The sequence below is a fragment of the Sander lucioperca genome, chromosome 3 (genome assembly GCF_008315115.2).
Source record: "Sander lucioperca isolate FBNREF2018 chromosome 3, SLUC_FBN_1.2, whole genome shotgun sequence".
NCBI classification, from domain to species: domain Eukaryota; kingdom Metazoa; phylum Chordata; class Actinopteri; order Perciformes; family Percidae; genus Sander; species Sander lucioperca.
Window position 1 is genome coordinate 21,994,456 of NC_050175.1, and position 19,825 is coordinate 22,014,280.

At 39.4% G+C, this 19,825-nt stretch overlaps 2 protein-coding genes across 4 annotated transcripts; both read right to left on the reverse strand.

Annotated features, from left to right (window-relative positions):
- Window positions 1–2,079: 2,079 nt before the first annotated feature.
- On the reverse strand, window positions 2,080–9,632 carry LOC116067786 (high-affinity choline transporter 1-like). 2 transcript variants are annotated; one of them, XM_035999491.1, is made up of 9 exons: window positions 9,053–9,632; window positions 7,859–8,087; window positions 7,376–7,489; window positions 5,972–6,127; window positions 5,704–5,852; window positions 5,291–5,434; window positions 4,000–4,153; window positions 3,261–3,478; window positions 2,080–3,147 (listed from the first exon to the last, which is right to left on the reverse strand). In XM_035999491.1, exons 2-9 carry the CDS (start codon window positions 8,040–8,042, stop codon window positions 2,470–2,472), a joined length of 1,797 nt encoding a protein of 598 aa, XP_035855384.1. In that variant the 5' UTR covers window positions 8,043–8,087; window positions 9,053–9,632; the 3' UTR covers window positions 2,080–2,469. The 2 variants fall into 2 exon arrangements, with proteins under 2 accessions (XP_035855384.1, XP_031180227.1); XM_031324367.2 differs by having other exon boundaries at window positions 7,859–8,084; window positions 9,053–9,631.
- Window positions 9,633–13,743: 4,111 nt separating this feature from the next.
- On the reverse strand, window positions 13,744–18,763 carry arl6 (ADP-ribosylation factor-like 6). Of its 2 annotated transcripts, XM_031324346.2 has the most exons (9): window positions 18,597–18,763; window positions 17,083–17,236; window positions 16,231–16,292; window positions 15,942–16,010; window positions 15,760–15,854; window positions 15,382–15,511; window positions 15,222–15,277; window positions 14,514–14,526; window positions 13,744–13,962 (listed from the first exon to the last, which is right to left on the reverse strand). In XM_031324346.2, the coding sequence occupies exons 2-9, from the start codon at window positions 17,200–17,202 to the stop codon at window positions 13,929–13,931; spliced, it is 579 nt and encodes a 192-aa protein (XP_031180206.1). In that variant the 5' UTR covers window positions 17,203–17,236; window positions 18,597–18,763; the 3' UTR covers window positions 13,744–13,928. The 2 variants fall into 2 exon arrangements, with proteins under 2 accessions (XP_031180206.1, XP_031180207.1); XM_031324347.2 differs by lacking the exon at window positions 14,514–14,526.
- Between the last annotated feature and the right edge of the window lie 1,062 nt (window positions 18,764–19,825).

Sequence of the window (19,825 nt, forward strand, 5' to 3'; positions counted from 1 at the left end):
GGTGCCAGTAAGCTACACCCCCTCTAACCCCTACCCAGAATCCATCTTCCCTGCCTGACCACCAGCAGCCCCACCCACCCCTGGGTGGCTCCTCCCCGAGTCCCAGACGACAGAGAGTACAGCACTTAAGGTAATGTAAATAACCGTAGAGCCAGAGCTATTTTAAGATGCTGTCTTTCATTGTGGCCGTGGAGGGGGGACAAAGACGCAAGCCAAGCGATTGTAATTTCAGTCACGTTTTCGGACATGTTCTCTTTCTGCGTCTACCATCCAGCTAGCTGAAGGGCCTGACAGACAAGAAAGAGCTTGAACAGACTGCAAAGTTAATGTGAGCCTTTTTCTAAAGAAAGAAAATCTATTTTACAGTAAAAGACAGCTTAAGGTCTGAAGTCTGAGATACCTCATATGAGCTTAAAGTTACACACAGAAAAGAAAATATTCCTGTAAAACAGAAATCCTTCAAATGGGCCCTAAGATACATCTGAAAATGATTAACAGAATAGGAAAGCAGACAAAACATATTTCTGCAACACAAAAGGGCCTTTGGTCTTTTTTTGTGTAAATGACCTCTTCAGGCCTCTAAAGTTATAAACATACAACAATCTGACAGTGAAGAATCACTTTTTGGTTGAACCTAAGAGAATATAGCTTTGTTTTAAAAAATGAGATGCCACAGAATGTCCACGGTGCTTTTCATGTTTCAGCATCATGACCAATAAAAAAAAAGACAGCTAAATAAAATTTGCATGCTAAAATCCAATTTAGTAAGAAAATTAAGTAAAACCACATTTAGAATATTCACGGTGTATTTTAAACAAGAGTCAGTGAACAAAAAAAAGTGAAATACCAATTTGATCTTGTTCCAAAAGTAGAATTTATATATTTTGCTGAAATAATTTGTTCTTTTTTTATTGTTTCATCTTTTATAACATCAAAAATAAATAAACATTTAGACAGCATCCTTTCTATCTTATATGAATACACAGCATGATTTGTTATCTATGTGTATATGTTTCTCTCCATATTCATACAAACATACACATCACAGAGAAAATAATCTGTACACTGCTGTTTACAACAAATCTGTGAAGCAGGACCTGCCGCCACGCTGTTTTCAACAGTTACTATTTGACTTTGCAAAATCACAAACAAAAACAGACACAAGAAGTAGGCTACAATAGAAGTACACTATTTGAGATAATTTGATCTTTTTGTAGAGGTTACATTCTTATTCAAGTCTTTGTTCGCTGCAGTCTGACCAGAGTCCAGGCAGAACTGTGGAAATAATTTTAAGAGCTTCATTAAGGCAGTTGAATACAAGATCATTTTTAAACACTAATTTACACTGATTCTTATGATTAAAACTGCTTCTACACCTGACATTAATAAAGAGAATATTAGCTAATGCTTCAAGTCAACTACCGTCACTACTGCTTGTATATTTTCTACTCAGCATGATACATGGGTTGTTTCTCTCTTGATTCACAGTCATGATGTGTTTATCTGTAATCATGAAAAGCCTGACAAAACTGAATCAAACTAAATTAGTTTTGGGCTTTGGTTAATATGTTGAACGTATTTCACTTTTTAACATTACAGTCTATTTAATGTATTAATTCATTCATAAATCAAAACCTAATTATTTCAGTGCTACACATGTTAATTACACATAACATAACTGTATTGGCTTGATATGACATATTAAAGCTATAAAATATCCTGTTTGCCATCATTTCCTTTTGATGATCTATTTTACTTTAACTCTCTCTCTCTCTCTCTCTCTCTCTCTCTCTCTCTCTCTCTCTCTCTCTCTCTCTCACACACACACACACACACACACACACACACACAATCAGATTTATAAGTTGCTGCACAGGTGCTAAACTGTGTGTATGTGTTATTGCTTTTATCCAATTGGTACGTACAGTAAACCCTCCTTCCAAAATATGGTTGTGCTGTCAGTCGTTTCTTAGTAAGTACCTGCCATGTGTTTGATTCCTTGTCATTTTTCTGATCAAATATTTCACCACACAGTAGAAACTGTATGCAGCATCTTTTTTTTTCTTTTTCTTTTTTTTAATCTCCGCTCATTTGCAATTTGATCAGCTTTTTCGTTACGGATCAAAATAACATTAATCAAATTATCTGAACACACTTTTCTTTAAGTAGCCAGGTCAAAAAAAGGATGACTATACATACACCCTTCTATCTACAGCATAAATACTATATGAGTGAAAGTTTGATGTACTTCACAGAAAGACAACTTCATGTCTGGACAATCAGCAAGCGTCTACGCTATATATCCTGACATGTGGTTGTTATCCAGTCACCACATGCTGGATGTGGTACTTTTGTAGTCCCAAAGGGAGGATGTTTGCCTGTTGTCTCTTACTTTTTTTTGGAGAATCTGACATAGTAACCAGTTCTCTGTCAGTTCACTCAACGTGTTCTGTCTATTTAGTTTTTTCTTCATTTTTCATCATGGTGGGAGGAATCAGGGCTGGACTCCTCCTCCTCCTCCTCCTCCACTGTTTCTGCTTGCAATGTGTCGCGTCGTGTGAAGGCGGCCGCCAAGGTCACACTCAGCCGCGGTTTGACGGGCGCCATCTCCGACAACCCGATGTTGTTGCTGCGAGTCACAAGCGTCGTCTTATCCATAATCTCTCCACTGTCCATGGACACCACTGCATCCAGAAAGTCGTACTTGTGTGAAATCTTCCCGCTCTCAAACAGATACTTTGCCAGGTAGGAGAAAGCAACGTTACCCAGGAAAGAGGCCAGCATAGAGACGGTCTTGAAGGGGAACTTCTGGATGACGACTTCCTCTGTTTCTCCAGTAATGTGGTGTATCCTCTCCTCCGTGGTCCAGCCAGGGTAGTAAATGAAAGGAGGCAGACGCAGGTAGGGTTCACCTCCACCTATACGCAGCACCATTCCGCACAGGTAGGCAGCCACAGAGCCGTACGTGTTGGTGCCTTTGACAAAGAGCACACTGAGCAGCTGGGGGAAGATGATGACGTAAACCAGGTCTGAGCTCAGGTACCAGAGGCCGTAAACTGTCCCGGTCACCAGCGCCATCAACGTGGCAAGGCCGCCGAATACAAAGATAGTAATACGCATCACCCACACAATCTCACGGTCAGATGCCTGAGGAGACAGAAAGGAGTGGAAAAAGGATTGTAACATACATGTGCAGAACAGCCATAAACAAGCCAAAAAATCAGTCAGATGACTTCAGGGCACACACATGACGTACTCACCGACTGTCTGAAGGCGAGCTGGTAGATGTTCCTCGCAAACATGGAACTCGCTGAAAGGATGGAGGAGTCTGCAGATGACATGACAGCTGCAGACACTGCACCCAAGCCGAAGAAAGAGACAAATGGGGGGCAGAGGTGTTGGAGCACGATGGGTAGAATCATGTCTGCTTGGTCCTTCTCTTTCGGAGGAATGGCACCATAGGTTGTCTGGTTCCAGTCTGAGCAAGGGAAAGATATGAAATGAAATATGAGAGCAATGCAATATTTCTTTTTTATTTAGTTTTCTTTGTTTTTACAATTTTAGGGTCATTAAACCCAAATAAACAACATTTTATGGATAATGGGAATAAGCAAGGTTGAACTTCAAGCCTAACGAATAAAATATTACTTTATGCAGAGATAGAAAACAATCTCATCATTTTAAGTTTGTAATGATAGCTCATGTTTATCAGTTTCATGTTAATACATGACAAAAACAAAGTTGTGTATTCAGATGTTCACCGATGAATCTGACGCCTAAAAATCTGGAGATCAAACCTCTAATTTGGTCCCCTGTCTCCCTCTAATGTAATATTTACACAGCCAGCATGGTTATTAAATGGATTGCTGCTTCATTATGGATGAGGTAAACCAGCTGCTATTTACCAGGCTCTCTCAGATCTAAGGGCAACATGCCCCACCTCCAAACAAAAACACACTCAGACTGTGCATATGCAAGCTCATGTATTAGCTCTCGAACCTGTGGAGGCCCCGATGGCCCCGATGAGAACAGAGGGCACAGCCATGACGAGGCACCCGAAAGCGGCCAGGAAGGAGAGGACCTGGGCGTAGGTGGCCGAGGAGGCTGACAGGACTCTCTGGAAATACACCTGCCAGGGTATTCCTCCAAGCATCTGCAGTAGATTTAGAGACCAGTGAATTACATTCGCAGAACTCAACCCCAACATAGTTATGTCAGTTTTAGTTATACAGCACAAAATCACAAATTTGCCTCAAAGGGCTTTACAATATGTACAGCATTAGACCCTCAGTTTGGATAAGAATAAACTCCCAAAAAACACAGTTAACATGAGAAAAAATGTAAGAAAGTAATGTCAGAGTGCATGAAACTCCTTGCCATGAGGTTCAACTAAATGATTTGATAGAGAGCTGTCGTATTTACACTTCATAGATGAAGTTTCTGACAATCAACAAATAGTCTCAGCGTGATGGTATTTGGTTCATTAAAGCAACCATATTATGCTCATTTTCAGGTTCATAATTGTATTTTAAGGTTGTACCAGAATAGGTTTACATGGTTTAATTTTCAAAAAACACCATATTTTTGTTGTACTGCAGTGCTCTCTCTCACTGCTGCAGATCCTCTTTTCACCTGGTCTCTGTTTTAGCTACAGAGTGAGACCTCTTTTCTTCTTCTTCTTCTGTACTATCTTTGATTGCACTGCACATGCCCAGTAGCTCAGATGTAGATCATGTCAGCTAGCTAGCTCCATAGACAGTAAAAGAAAGGCTGTTTCTACAACTTTGGTCAGTTACAAGGCAGGATTAGCTGGGAGACTTCAAAATGAGGGCGCACATGTAAGTAGTTCTTTTGTAAATTATGGTGAACTTGTGTGTGTTGTAGCAGTGCTTTGCTATTGAGAACGAGGTAGCATGCTAGCGTTAGCATGCTAGCGTTAGCCATAGCGTTAGCATGCTAACGCTACGAGCTAATGGTTGCGGTTAGCCTGCTCGTTTCGGCTTGTGACGTCACAAGCCGTGCCGATTTTGAACAGCTCACCCAGAGACTGAAGGCAGGACACATTCAGAAACTGTATCTCACTCTAAACAGCATGGGTGGATTTTTTTCAAAGTTTGTATGAGTGTGGAAGCACCAGAGACACAACATAACACCCCAAATCCCAGAAAAAGTGATTTTTTCATAATATGGGCACTTTAATACACTCAGTGTTAGAGCTTCAGACCTAGCATTAGTCTCAGTGGACTAAATTCTGATGAAGTGAGGGATGAATAACTTGAAGTGGCTGTACCAGGAGGCAGAAGTTGTCGATCCAGACCCAGGTGTCACCCTTCTGGACGCTGCCTCTCCAGGGCGACTGGTACACTTGCTGCACTGCAGTAACGGTAATGTCTGACACCGCAGGGTTGGTCAAAGCAAAAGGGACGCTGATCCACTATAGACATCCGGAAACAAAAACAGTACAACAAACACGTATAGGTTTAATGGTTATTATAAATGTAGCTCTTTATTTACCCCACGTTAGTTATCTTTGCAGCATCGGTGACTATTTCATATATTATAATATATTATAATGATTTGGCATTTTTAAGTCAAGCTGCGACGAAATTCTGTGCGACAAATACAGTAAATGTACTCAAGAAGGGTATCTAATTACACTAGTTGTAATCATCTACTTTTAAATTCTGCTCAACATGAACCTACCAGGCCAATAAAGATACAGAAGAGCTGGACAACATCAGTGTAGGCCACAGAGTAAAGTCCTCCAACCAGAGTGTAAAAGATTGCAATGAGTGCTGAGATAACCACTGAGACATTAATGTCCATGTCCACGATCACACTCAGGGTAGCACCTAAGGTCATGAGCAAAAAGATATTACGGCCACTGCAACATCATATAGACAAAAACTCACTTTGATCATGTTGCCCACAAGAATCTTTTATTTTATTGTAGATAGGAACATAAACTTACCAAGGGCGGATAAGATGGCAGCAGACCAGAAGATCTCACCCATGAGTGCAGGTATGAAGAGGAGGCCACCCATGCGTTTCCCATACTTCTGCTGGAACGGGTCCAACATGGTGACGTAACCTCGAGAGCGCATGGGCTTAGCGAAAAAAAGACCACCTGGGAGAAAGAGTGGACACATTACAGGCTTGGAATTGAGGCACCCACCATCCACCATCTATCCTAAATCTAGACTTAACTACTGATTTTATAATCCCAAAGTGTACATTCATATATATTCATCAAGGGCATAACTTTGGGTTCAACATTAGGGGGGAGGGGGGAGATCTCCACTTTTGAGCAAAATTGAAATTTTGAGCATATCAAACACTTCATTTCCTGCATTCTGGTGATTTTTTCTGCAACATTTTGTGCCTTTTATGCCTCAAGTAATGGGGCAAATGTCTTTATCTATGTAAAAGAAATTATAATGGTTCTTGTTGTTGTTTTGTTGTTTTTTCTTTTTTTGGGGGGGGGGGTGCACTGGCCAGTATTGATTATTGGGGGTAAAATTACGCTTATGATATTCATTGTTTAATTTTGGACTGTTTCTTAAAATTGACATAACCCTACAAAAGAGGCTGATACTTGAGCAAACTGGTTTAAAACTTCCCCCTCAGAAGGATGAATGGAGGACCACTGGTGACGGTTTGATTAACACCCAAACCAATCATTTCAATCAGGTATGTGGTCAAATAAGTGAGTATATTAATGTGTGGGGTTTGATTTAGTGTAAATGGGTATAATCAAGGACTCTCAAATCCCTTGTTATGCTTCTGCTTACAAGTAATGTTAAACCTGCATTTTAAAGGTCCAGTGTGTAGGAATTTCTCCCTTCTAGCGTTGAGATCATATATCGCAATCAACTCTCTTGCACCACGCAGTTCAAAGTACGTATTACAGCTACGGTAGCCTTCACGCTTCAAAAAGCCGGTCTCTTGCTCTTTTCAATATCCTTTTTCTTTTTCTGGGCGAAGAAGAAGACTCCTGTTCCTGAAATTTGGATTTTGAATACGTGTGGTCCTCCATGTTTCCTTCTTCAAACTAGCCGGGGCCAGGAAGCGACGATACCCATTAGCAGCATTAGCAGCACCTGTGAGTTTATCATGTGACAGCGAAAACGCGGAAGGCGGAGCAGTATGTCCTATTTGTTCCTTCCCGGGTAACGTATTTCAAGATGGCGCATTAATATGGAGCGTCTACCCCACTTCATGCGAATGCAAATGTAAAATTTCAAGCCAAAAGGAATACTTGGAATTGATGGTGGTGGTAAATATTCATGAAAAAGGACAAGTTTGTGAACGGGCAACACAGATTTTGATAATGAATAACTAAACACGTTACACACTGGGCCTTTAAAGCACTCACCCACAACAAGACTGAGGGCATATCCAAAGGGAGCTTGAGCCCAAGCCAAACCATATTCAGGCAGATACACATACTCAGCTGTGCCATTGATATATCCTCCTCCAACCCAGGTCGCTGGAAATCACACACACACACACACACACACACACACACACACACACACACACACACACACACACACACACACACACACACACACACACAATGTCACCACTGGAGAAACAAAATCACATCTACTGTATTTGGCATTTGTGTTAATAGAAAATCTAGAGTGTCTTGCAAAATGTTGCCACTTATTTCTAAAAAAATAAATAAAATAAACTAATGTTCTTCTCACTTTTACTCCTTCAGCTGATTCTTCACACGTTGAAGAATGATTGATTAAACTTGTTAAAACAGACCCAAGTGTTAATTTTGAAGCCTTGTAAAACGGGCAAAGCTACTAAAATCCCAGTGTTATTGAGTAATAAATACAAACTTCACCTGTCATGGTAAATCCGCCGACAAATAATCCAATGTCTCTCCCTCCGACCATGATGGTTTCGCTGCGGTCGGTGCCCTCCGCCTCCCCGGAGTGTTTGTTCTTCCATGCCGCCCAGATGCCCACGAACAGGATCAGTAGATAGAAGATCGCGATAGCCACAAGCCCCTCTACATGGAAGGTCATAGTCGCACCGGTCTCCCGCTAGGAACGGGAGGGCATGGAGACCTGCTTGGCGCACGGAGAGAAGAGGATCAGATATAAAGTAAATTACAGTATTAATTAATTAATTAATTATGGATCATAAAAACAATCACTGGGCATTTCATTTTCTGCAACATTTTTACCTTTTAGGTTCGTTTGAAATCCATAGAAAGGTTAGATTTTTAGCAGGTTTTAGTTGGATTAGAGGTTCTTTTGTCCCCCAAAAGAGGGAATTTACCCTGCCGATGTAATATTCCATGCGCGCCTGTGGCCCTGAAATGTGGCTTTTAACTCAGGACAGGTAATTTGTGGCGATCGTCAATCTACATTAGCCTATCATAATAAGTAAAGTGAAAATATTGTAAAGAAGACTTGAGTGGTCAAAGTACACTTCTATAAGTTTGGAACTGTACAATACACATGTTTAATTGTGAAAAATGTCAATAAACATATATTGTTCAATATATATATTGAACAATATATGTTTATTGACATTTCCTTTACTATATATATATATATATATATATATAGTAAAGAAACTTGGAGGCTCGATATTGTCATTTTCTATTCCTTCAGCCAAATACATAAAGTGCCAGCTACATTCACTAATTCAATCACACAAATTATACACAGATTATTCCCAACATAAAGGAAAATGAGTGAAGTTACGCACTAATGAAATAAAACCGTGAGAATTGGTTTAAAAAAATAGCTAGCTATTTCGTGACTTTTTTCTTTTCTATCTCTCATTCTGTCCATCTATGCGCGGACAGATGCGCGTAAAATTCAAATTACGCACAGAATTCATGACAAAAAATTAAACCACACCAGGTTCGAGACAGCCTCATCCAAATTATACTGTAGAGAATGAACTCTCACATACGATCTCCACTTTGATCATGCTCAAATTAAGAAGAAATCATCCTCTAAAATGCAATTTGATAAACGGACCTAAACAGGTTAGAAAAGCTTAAAAAACATGCAAAACTTACCTCAAGTATTTCTAGAGTCATGTGCTGGAGCACTTTAGGCAGAAAACAGAGAGCAGAACAGTTTGAAGGTTTATTAAGAGCCTCTTCCACCCCTTTGCATCGCGAGGAATAGCTAAGTGCAACGTTGGTGGAGGTCTTCCGGGTGACTTACTGAGGCTTAAAAAGGGGGCCGGTGCCGTCAGAGGACTGATACACACGTCAGAGAAACCAAACGTCCCTCTTAATGAGCACCTTGCATGGAAACACGTCACAGTGTAGGCTACTGGCTGATCTGACTGGGAGGGCTGCAGAGATTCCTTTACTCAATAACGGGGATTGCTTTTTTTATTTTAACCACTGAATGGCATGACATGAATAGTAATATCAAGATTGCCATTTTACACATTGAATAATCAATAATTTGTGGATGCCTTTTATGCTTCATGTGGCTCGTGCTTCTTCAAACTCGGTGCGTAACACGGTAACAGCCGCCTAATTGCGCAGCTATACTTCATGTGGCCTTTTACCCGCTGTCACTCTCTCCTCAGCCGGCATTTTACCTTACAACCGCAATTAACTTTGCCCCACAGGAACCGTTTTTTTGCGTGACTGAGGAGAATGAGAAACCTCTACTCTTCACGCAAATCGACCTCACCTCAGTCTTGCTATTCTTCAATTCTCAAACAGACATGGTCCAATCTTCCTCCTGTTTTGGGCCTACCATGGAAGAAATCTGGGACAAAAATGCTCCCCGCCTTTGAGCAATTAGAAATCATTTAAGTGTACTGTGCCTGCCACATCCCCGTCAGGGTATAATGTATATATCAATGACATGTGTCTACTTAATGGCCATCTCTTCCTGAAGTCGTTTAATCTGGGCTACTCTTGTCAAAACTGGCAGACATCCAATTAGGATGGATCTTGAAGAGCAGCAGGAGAGATTTAATGATAGTCTGACTTACAAAAAAACCCAAAAAACTCTGGCGCGCGCGCGCACACACACACACACACACACACACACACACACACACACACACACACACACACACACACACACACACACACACAGGAAGGAGAAGTTATTTGGGCTGAGGCTCAGGTGTTTGATTGCTTGAAAGGGTCAACAGTATGTTCTACCAAACACAAATTTACAAATTAAAACTATTTGAAAAGTTCAGTAATTGGAACATGACTTGATTGGATTTAGTTTGACATCAGACCAGTGATTCTGTGTGCTACTGATGCGGAAACATCCGGGAGAGAGCTGGAAAGGTTTCTAACTGCATGTTTGACAGATGGCTGCCACATGACCTTGACACTTTCTTCAAGCCAAACTGAAGCTGAGCCTCTCCGTGTTTGTGGATTGATGGTAACTACAGTAACTGCATACGCATTTTCCTTAATTGTGTCATTATGTCAACATATAGATTCAAACAACTTACACAAATAAACTGGTGTGCTGCAAAGAATAACATAAATCCTCATAACTTAATTAACATAAATGAATGTTTATGTTCAACCAAATAAATTCTTCGGTGCTCAAGGACTCAAGGTTTAATGAGCAGCTGTTGCTGGCAGCGCTGAAGATGTTTGAGAGATAGACAGAGAGAGCGACAGAGAGAGAGACACACACACACACACACACACACACACACACACACACACACACACAGAAAGAGAGAGAAGATAACATGAGTCACATACTGTATGAAGCCACCACAGTGACATTTTTTCCCAAATCATGAAACAGTATTAATTTTTCACAGCATTTATTCTTTGAAAATATACACATACAATGTAATAAACAACGTACATAGAGCTCAATTGATAACTATCTATATTACGTCTCTGATGCTAAAGTGAACTTGTGCTCAGAGGGTCTTTGTTTTGAAATAGATGTCTGCAGGATATGAAACAAGATCTCACAAGGACCCCTTGGTGGCCGAAGGATATGAAACCTGTCCCAGTAAATCATCACTCTGAAATGTCTTACAGTTAGAAATAGACAATATATTACAAAATCAATATGGTGTCCTTAAAGCCACTATGAGAAGAATGTGAATATTTTGTACTGGGGCGTCCTCCAGTGGTCTAAACAGGGACACTAATATGAGTGGGCTGAAAGTAACACATGGACCAATTTCCACTGGAAATGTCTCCTTGCAACGGAAACACTACAGTACAACAATTCAACTTTCAGGATGTAACCATTTAAAACCCTGATAGCAACAAAAGCTGACTTTGTAGCTTGTGTTTCTTGTCTTTAAGCTAAAATGAAGTACATGACAAATTGAATGATTGTTTTTCTTGTATCTGTGAAGTTTCCATTGGTTGTAAATTTGTTGAAATGGCCTGACTAACCACGAATTGACCTTTAATTCATTCATAACTTCAAGAACTAAATTCACAAAAACTAATAGAAGAAATAATTGTTTTGTCCTATCTTCCCCATACACTCTGGTAATACATTCTACAGTTAATATTTTAAACCATGAACAAAATCCTGTCTTAATGTAAACCAAACAATGGTGTATGGTACAGCCCTGAAAGGGAACAGGACTGTAAGGACCCCCATTAGTGATCTTTAGTGATTGTACCCTGTTACAAGTGTCACAAGGCCTTTTTGTAGTTTCCGAAATTTATATTTGTAGTACTGAAAATTAACAGTTAACAGATGATACTTTTATGAAAGCAAAAAGTATATCAAATAAAAACACTATTATTTTAAATGTTTTATCAAACATTCTTGTCAGTTGTCAGCGTATTACCTCTCACTTGCTATACAGGTTTGTTGAGGTGATGCACAAAAACTAAAAAGCAACCCCAAAGTCTGATCTGTTCAGACATTGTTTTTGATGCAAGCTTTTCAGTCAGAGACTAAAGAAGAGGATCAAAGGCTTGCATTAAAAACTGACTGGACAAATGAATTTTCTTTTCAGTAGTCTGCCTTTGAATCACTGAAGCAGGATAAGTAAATTATATGACGCCGTTTTTCCCTTTGAGCAATGAAATAAGGCAAAGATAAAAACACTGGTTGAAAAATAGCTTCGTAAAGACAAGTTTTGATTTTTAAGCAAACTAATTACCTTGACATTCACTTTACGACAATCATTTGTTACAACTAAGTTAACAATACATGTAGACTTAGCCACGAGTAACAATGTATACGACAAAATCTACTGGGTCCTGGAAAACATTTCATCTTCAGTAGGCAAAATATATTTCCACAGCTACTCAAAAAAAGAGCAACATTAATCTAACATGAGCAGAGCTGCATGAAATATTATCTGAAGCAAGTGACTAAGTAATGTGACAGTGAGATGGCCCAATATACAAGTTTGAGAAAGGCGATGTGCAGAGTAATGCATGACAGTTCGCTGAAGTAAATCATAGTTAACTGTTGGGATGCTTTAAACACAAATAATAATGTATCTACAGAGGCCCTGGGAGAGATGCATTTGGCATATTTCAGAGGTGAAAACAATTTCTAAAGGACCTTCCTTACAGGTCGTTTTTTTATGTATTAGCCCATTACATAGTACTTTACTAGCCTAGAAATCTAGACGCACCCTAACATCAGCAAATGGAATTTGCAGCCAGGGTCAGTCTAGCAACTCTCCGTTGGCTTACAAGCTGGAAAAACCAAATTCTGGTCAGGCCAATCACGTCGTGTATAGAGTCGGTGGGTGGGCTTAACATAAGGACGGCAGAGTTGCGACGGTTTCCACGTGAATTCCCTGCTATTTGAAAACAAAAAAGATGGCTGCTGCTGCTGGCGAACAGCGGTCTTTCGAATCGGCTTTGGCTGCGACTCTGAAGGACTTGGAGTTAAGCACTGAAGTCATTCTTAAAAAAGGAAGATGTGTTCGGAGTTTTGCTGACCGGATACGGCAAAAGTTTAATCTATCAACTAGCGTTGCTCTGGTTTGGCTAAGAGTGCAGAGGGAATTTGAACGACAACCGTTTATCCTGCCCCTCGGATTGAGCCCTGCCAATGGTGAGTTCCCAGACCCAACATCTTGATGTGGGTCTGGCTTGTCAGGCTAGTACTTTACATTACTGCCAAAATATATTTAGAATTATATCTGATGCATGGAGGCTTGACAAAGACTGTCACCTGCTCTCAAGCAGTGGCCATAAAATTGCAGGTCAGAGCATTTATCCCCTGCTGTAAGCGTGCAGTGGAAAATAGAATCTTCCATAATTTCAGACAGCTGTTTTTATCAGTTTAAAGCTTTAGTGCGTAACCTTTTTGATATTAATGAACGTCCGTTACATTGAAGCCATTGCCAAATGAGTTGCTACAAAGCTAATCTATCAGCTCCACACAACTCTCTCTGTATTTCTCTGTATGACTATGTTCACAAGATTGTGTCGTCCGGTGACTTTCACGCGCAGAAGCTCCAGTGAAGATAATGACCTCTTCTGAAGAGTCCATCATGTTTATTTAATCCTCCGTGTCCTCCGTGGCTACTAGCAACTGCGTGGAGGAGGGGTGGGGGCGCGTGCGTGATCACGGGAGGCTTGTATCGTGTGGACGCGCCGACAGTGTTGTTGTCGTTACTTAGAATTCCTCATGGGGGAGACAAGAAACTACGCACAATAGCTTTAAATTCATAACACTTGCATTGAGAAGTAAGAATCTACCCAAAATAAATGTGTTACAGTTGCCAATGTTGTGTGTTTCTCAATGACTCAGCACTGTCGCTGGATGCATTTTTACTATTTTACTGGTTCTAGAAAAATCAAATCACATACTCATTTTTCAAACGAATCGACACGCACCCAAGGACCAGCTAAATACGCAATTTAAAACATCGCTATCCTCTGAAAACTGGCTCAACTCATCTTTCACAAAAGAGTTCCACGAATGCTGCTACTTCTGGCGCATCCATCCTCATGCCCTCACGTTCTCATTGTTTTGATTTGATCTGGAAAAATGTGAGAAAAGCAGTTCATCAGCAAAATGTAGAGCAAGTTATGTAAAAAACAATAATAATAATTTAAATAATCGGTGTAAAATGTATGTATCACTGTCTCTCATAATGGAAGGAACCAACATACTGAGCAAGTGGATCAACAGCGGATGGATGTTTTGACTCCATGTAAATGCTGCAAATTTAAACTGATTTTCAATCGCAACAAAGCTATAAACCTTTCAGAGCCACCTTTCAAGCCTTGAAACTTGAGCATTCATACTCAAGAGATAGACTTCAGGTGGAGTACTGCTTTATGAATTTGATATAGGACATCAGCACCACCCTTATTGGGGGACCCCCGATTCAGTAGATGCAATGGGAAGCTGATTGGTGATGAGTTTAAGACGTACTGTACTGTTAGTTCAGAAAACCTTGGGGTTCACTCAGCTACTTTAAGACTCAAGTCACAATAACACAGTTAACGTGGTTAAATAAAATCTTTTACAGCTACGCAGCAACACAAAAAAAAATAACACAACACTTATTAAACACCCAGTACTCACTGCATAATTTGATCTATAGAAGGATTTGAGTGAGAGCGTTAAACATAATAAAAAGAAAAGAAAAGGATGTTGACGTGGTGGAACAGAGAGACTACATTTTTGTTATGTCGTACACAGATTAATGCATTAAAACAAACACAATGTGGCTAAAAACAAAGACTTTTTCAACTTCTACACATTTGTAGGATTGACTGGGAAACGGTTTGTTAAGGCTTGAAATGAAGATAAAAAAATAATTACCGGTAACTGTAATGGAAATATAAATGTGTTCTTGTATCCACCTAAACTACACCATCCAACAACAAACTAATAGGCCAATTAATGGGAGTTTCCATTAAAGTATAAATACAAAAATACATAAAATGCACTGTAGATTTGGAAAATGGTCTGTAAGGTTCTTGCTTCTAATTAACAGCGGCCATGTCTTCACTAGGTGGCTAATGTTAATCTTGAAGTTGTAAAATAATGTAAGTCCATCACATCATTTTAGTTTATCTATAAATGACCATTAAATAAAATAGTATCATATCCAGGTACAATCAAATTGCTAGCTTAGCAAAGATGAATTTATGTAAGACAAACCGTGGCAGGTGCTTTGTTCCTGTTATCCTGCTTCTATAGACAAACTCAACATTTCTTATATGGAAAGGTTTTTTTTAACCGAACGTATAAAATGTAGGTGAAAGGTGATTTAATATCTCATCATACCTTGTAACCAGTCGACTCCCTCCTGTAAACCTTCTCCTTTCAGAGCATCAGTGGCACTGAAACAAATCAACACATCATATTACAAAAAGCAAAAAAACTTTAAATACTTTTTCATATCCTGGCATACTAAGATAGAAGAAGTATGCATGTATGTTCATACCAGATGTGCCAGGGTTTGTCTTTGATGTTCTCCAAACAGAGCAGCTGTGAGACCTTGACAGAAGACAGAGCATCCCTGACATCCATCTTGTTAGCAAAGAACAGAATGGGGATCCTCCTGTGTTTAATATCTGTAGTGAGAGTGAGAGGGGTGATGTCAGTTCTACTAATGAGAAACAATATTGTGAAACCAAAACAACTTGAAAAAATATAGAAAATATGTTACTGGCAAAAACAAAACGTGTGCTTATTTTCCAAAAACAGTAACACCCGCCTTTGCATTGGGCACAGTTTAGACTGAAAATAGCCCATGAAACAGACACAACGGCTGGGATTCAAACCCAAGTTCAAGAATCATGTTAAATATACATGAGCATACCAGAATGGTTTAGTAATGTGTCCAGTTCTTCTTTGGCTACTACCATCCTCAGTTTGTCTGCACTATCAATGACAAATATGATAGCCTGGCCTTCCCTGAGAAATACAAAGCGATCACAGGAATTAGTATGTATATCAAACGGCAAATAGGATTGGTGTTTTTTGTAGCACTGGCAAACTCACTTGTAGTAGTGTTCCCAAAGGTTTCTGTATCTGCCTTGACCAGACATGTCAAACACTGTGAAGGAAAGACTACGAGAAGAGAAGAGAAGAGAAGAGAGAAAACATTTATGTGCTCAGTGCGATTGTATAGGGTTGAAAAAAACATTGCGTAATATATCCGAATAGCTCCAACATTATACGAATTGACTTAAAACAGAAATATGCAACTATTAGAAGATGACATTCAATTTTTTGGACTACCAATATTATTAAATGTCCAACACATTGTTGTTTTATGATGAACAGCTACCTGGATGTCTTAAACTTCTCTATGCTGAAGCCAATGGTTGGGACGATGTCTTGTGCCTGGGCCTGAAAGACAAATGCAGCATATTGTAAATAAAAACCTAATTAAGAAGTACACATTAGCAACATGTCCTAAATTCCTTGCCAGTTAGTCTCACATTGCCAGATCTATCTCCACAGCGCTGTGGAGTAAGGTCTGGCTACACCACAGATACATTCTAGGATAGGAGAAGAAAAAAAAACGCTCTGGGTTGTTTCCATTTCTTTAAACCAATCTCAATCGTCTTGGGTGGCGCTAAGCTCTGGATGCAGAGACGTTGGCTCTGCAAAATAGTCTTGGGAAGGAACTTGTTCTGGTGGAACACTTGCACCCGAAAAAAAAAAAAAAAAAACGGCACATACAATATTAAATGAAGTTAACTGTTCACACAATACAGTTACATGAAGTATTTCAATTAGCTGGATACATGGTTAAGCATAATTTGCTCTTACCAGTGCAACGCTGTGTATACTTTGTCCATAGTAATCCCCACCAATCTGTCCCAAAACGTCCCAGTTAGATAGTAAATGCCGTAAACACATCCTTTGTAAATCTTTACAATCATTCCCCGAAATAACCAAGCAGGCCTGCCTTATTGCACGATTTTGAGAACAGCAACACACAGAGCGGAAGCGGATGTCAGGCAATTATCCTGGAAATGTACTTGTACAACTCCTGTAATCACTAATTTATTAGAAACAGAAATATAACGTGCATCTGTGAGCGAATAACATTTGTACATTAGTTATGTCAGAAACTCTTTACAATGCTACTTTATTTTGCAACATCACTGTAGAAAGCATTAGGTAGACCTACATTAGAGGGCTTAAGTTGGTTGATGATGGTGGTTTTTCCACTGTTGTCCAGACCAAGACACAGCACATTCACCTCCTTCTTCAACCCCAGCCATCCTGCCAACCTGTCAAACAGCCCCATTGGCTAGCCAGCAACCACCAGCTGCCTGTCACCTCTACAAGAAAAAGGTCATACATACTCAACAGTTAGATGGTAACAGCATCTCTTCCACAGATTGCAGTTCAGTTGTCTTATAGAGGTTTACATCAGCACCTCTGTTGACGCAGTTACCAGAGAGCAATAGTTCTGCACTTTCACACCAATATTTTTTCTGACTTCTTGCTTTGGGTAAAAGCTCTATGTGCACTGAGCTCCTATTTGTGATCTGCAGTAGATGCCCCACATTAATTGTGTTGACTTCGGGTCACATTGACCCGTTTTAAATTTTTGTTTTATATCAGAAAATATGGGACGTAGAAATAAGCGCTGAAAATGTGTAGAAGACAAATTTAAAAATTTAAAACGCTGGAAAAAGAAAAAACAAATTGTGAAAAAAAGGCGTCAAAAATGTCAGAAAAAATGTGTTTTTTTCAAGGTTGAAGGGAAGACAACACAAGGGTTAGGCTAATACAGTATAGTTACATGCACCCAACACGGCCTCATAACAACCATAAAACGTGATGTTTCATTTTACTTATTTGAAATGATTAATTCGGCGTATCGTCTTATTTACTTTTGTTTCTTTGAGGCAAACCTAGTGTGCAATTATAAGTGAAAGGACTTTTGTTTTGATTGATTGATTGTACCTTTCATTAAATTTTTTTCCTAACGTAAACGTTTCTCTGAGACCATTTAAGACATAGAACATAGACATAAGCAACATAGATAGCAACAGCTATCAACACATACATTTTAGCTTGAGCTAACGTGCACAGAGAGCTCTTACCAAGGAATCTTAGAAAGATGGAACATATAGGTAATAATATATAATACACATTATATAGCTGGCTAACGTTAGCCCTCCTGAATAAACAGTATATTATTAAATATCACTAACAGTTTGATGGTTGGTTAGTTATCGTTAACAAAGATGCTCTATTACAAACAAACTCATGTAGCTAACGTCAGAATACTACTGGCTCTTCCTTCTTTCTAAGATTCCTTGGCTCTTACTAGGTTCTAACGTAATTAACATTCAGCTATTTAGCTAGCTAGTTAATCTCCTGTTGTTACTGTTGCTAGCTAGCCTTAGCTAACGTTTAGCCGCTAGCTAGGTTAATTACTTTAGTTTGTTGGGATTACATGGGCAGTAACTAGCTAACGTTAGGCAATTCCTCTGCAGCACTTCATGTCACCACTTTTACAAGACAGCCACAAACACGAGACAGCATGAAGTAAGATAACGTTAAACGTGTTTCAACACGCTTAACATTATAGCGTTACAGTTAAGGTTAATACGATAGCTGGTGACGATACCGCTAACGTTAGCTAGCTTGTATTATCCTTTACCAAACTGTTTTGCAGAGCTGGGTTACCTGTAGTTTAGCCTTGGGGTTTTGCTTCCAGGATGCACTTAACGCTAGCTCATTAATGACCAGGGTCAAACCAGTGTTTCATTCATTTCTCTTCTACTCTCTCTCATGCTCGTTGTTTACACCGTGTTGCTGGGAGACCAGTGTGCTGGTGCAGAGCATGGATGTATTAAGAGAACAGAGCCATAGAGATATATTTCTCTATCACTCTGTGACTCAAGGCTGGCACCTGCAGGCCACAAGGCTTCCTTCTATTTGGTACTGTAGAATAAAGGAGGAATATATGAAAAACAACAAAAAAACAAAAACAAAGATTACCGACAAAACATAAATAAAATAAAACAAATTATTTATATAATTTATATATAACATTTCTTAGGCTTATGAGGTTAACATTTAAAAAGTAATTGTTATGTTGAGTACTATAATGGGGCTTTACCCAATTGTGAATCCACCCCACTTCAATTTATTCACATTTTCTACTTGTATTTACTCATTTTATCAGTTTTTGTGTTATCTCTGCAGTTGCATTTGTGTGTTAATTATACAAATCCCTATGGACAATTATAGTGAAATAAAGATATGTGTACTGAACTTCAATACTTACTACTGGACCGAACTGCCTCTATAATATCAAAAAATGCCTTGTCATTGATTACCAAATTTCAATACTTGAGTAAATCTCAGCAGCATCAGTGAGCCAATAAGCATTCGTGTACCAAGATCTAATAATGCTTATGAGTGGCTGTCTAAAGCTACAAGTCATAGAGGCAGGGAAAACGCTACGCACAGAGAGACGGGGCTCACGTGTGTGTGATGTTGTATTATGAGAGGCTTGACTAGTGTGCATCACATAGGTGTAAAGGAGCTGAAAAATTGGAACTTAAGGTTGTAATTGATTTTTGGTAAAATGGATTTTATAAAATTGGTATCGAAAAAATTACCGTTCAGGAACCGGTATCGGTATTGGATTTTGTTTTAACCCAGCCCTAAATATAGACAATACGTAGAAAAATCAAATGCCTTTGTAAAAAATAAAATGACAGAAGCAGTATAGCACATTACTTTACTCTTTAAGGTCTGTATGCCTTTCATCTATAACCTACCATAAGCACTCGTTTGACAAACTCACCTGACAATTCTTCATGTCCAGAAAACGTGTCAGTCTCTTGAGTGACAATTAAGAGGCCCCTGTTATTGTGCATGTGTGTGTTTGAGAGAGCGTGTGTGCA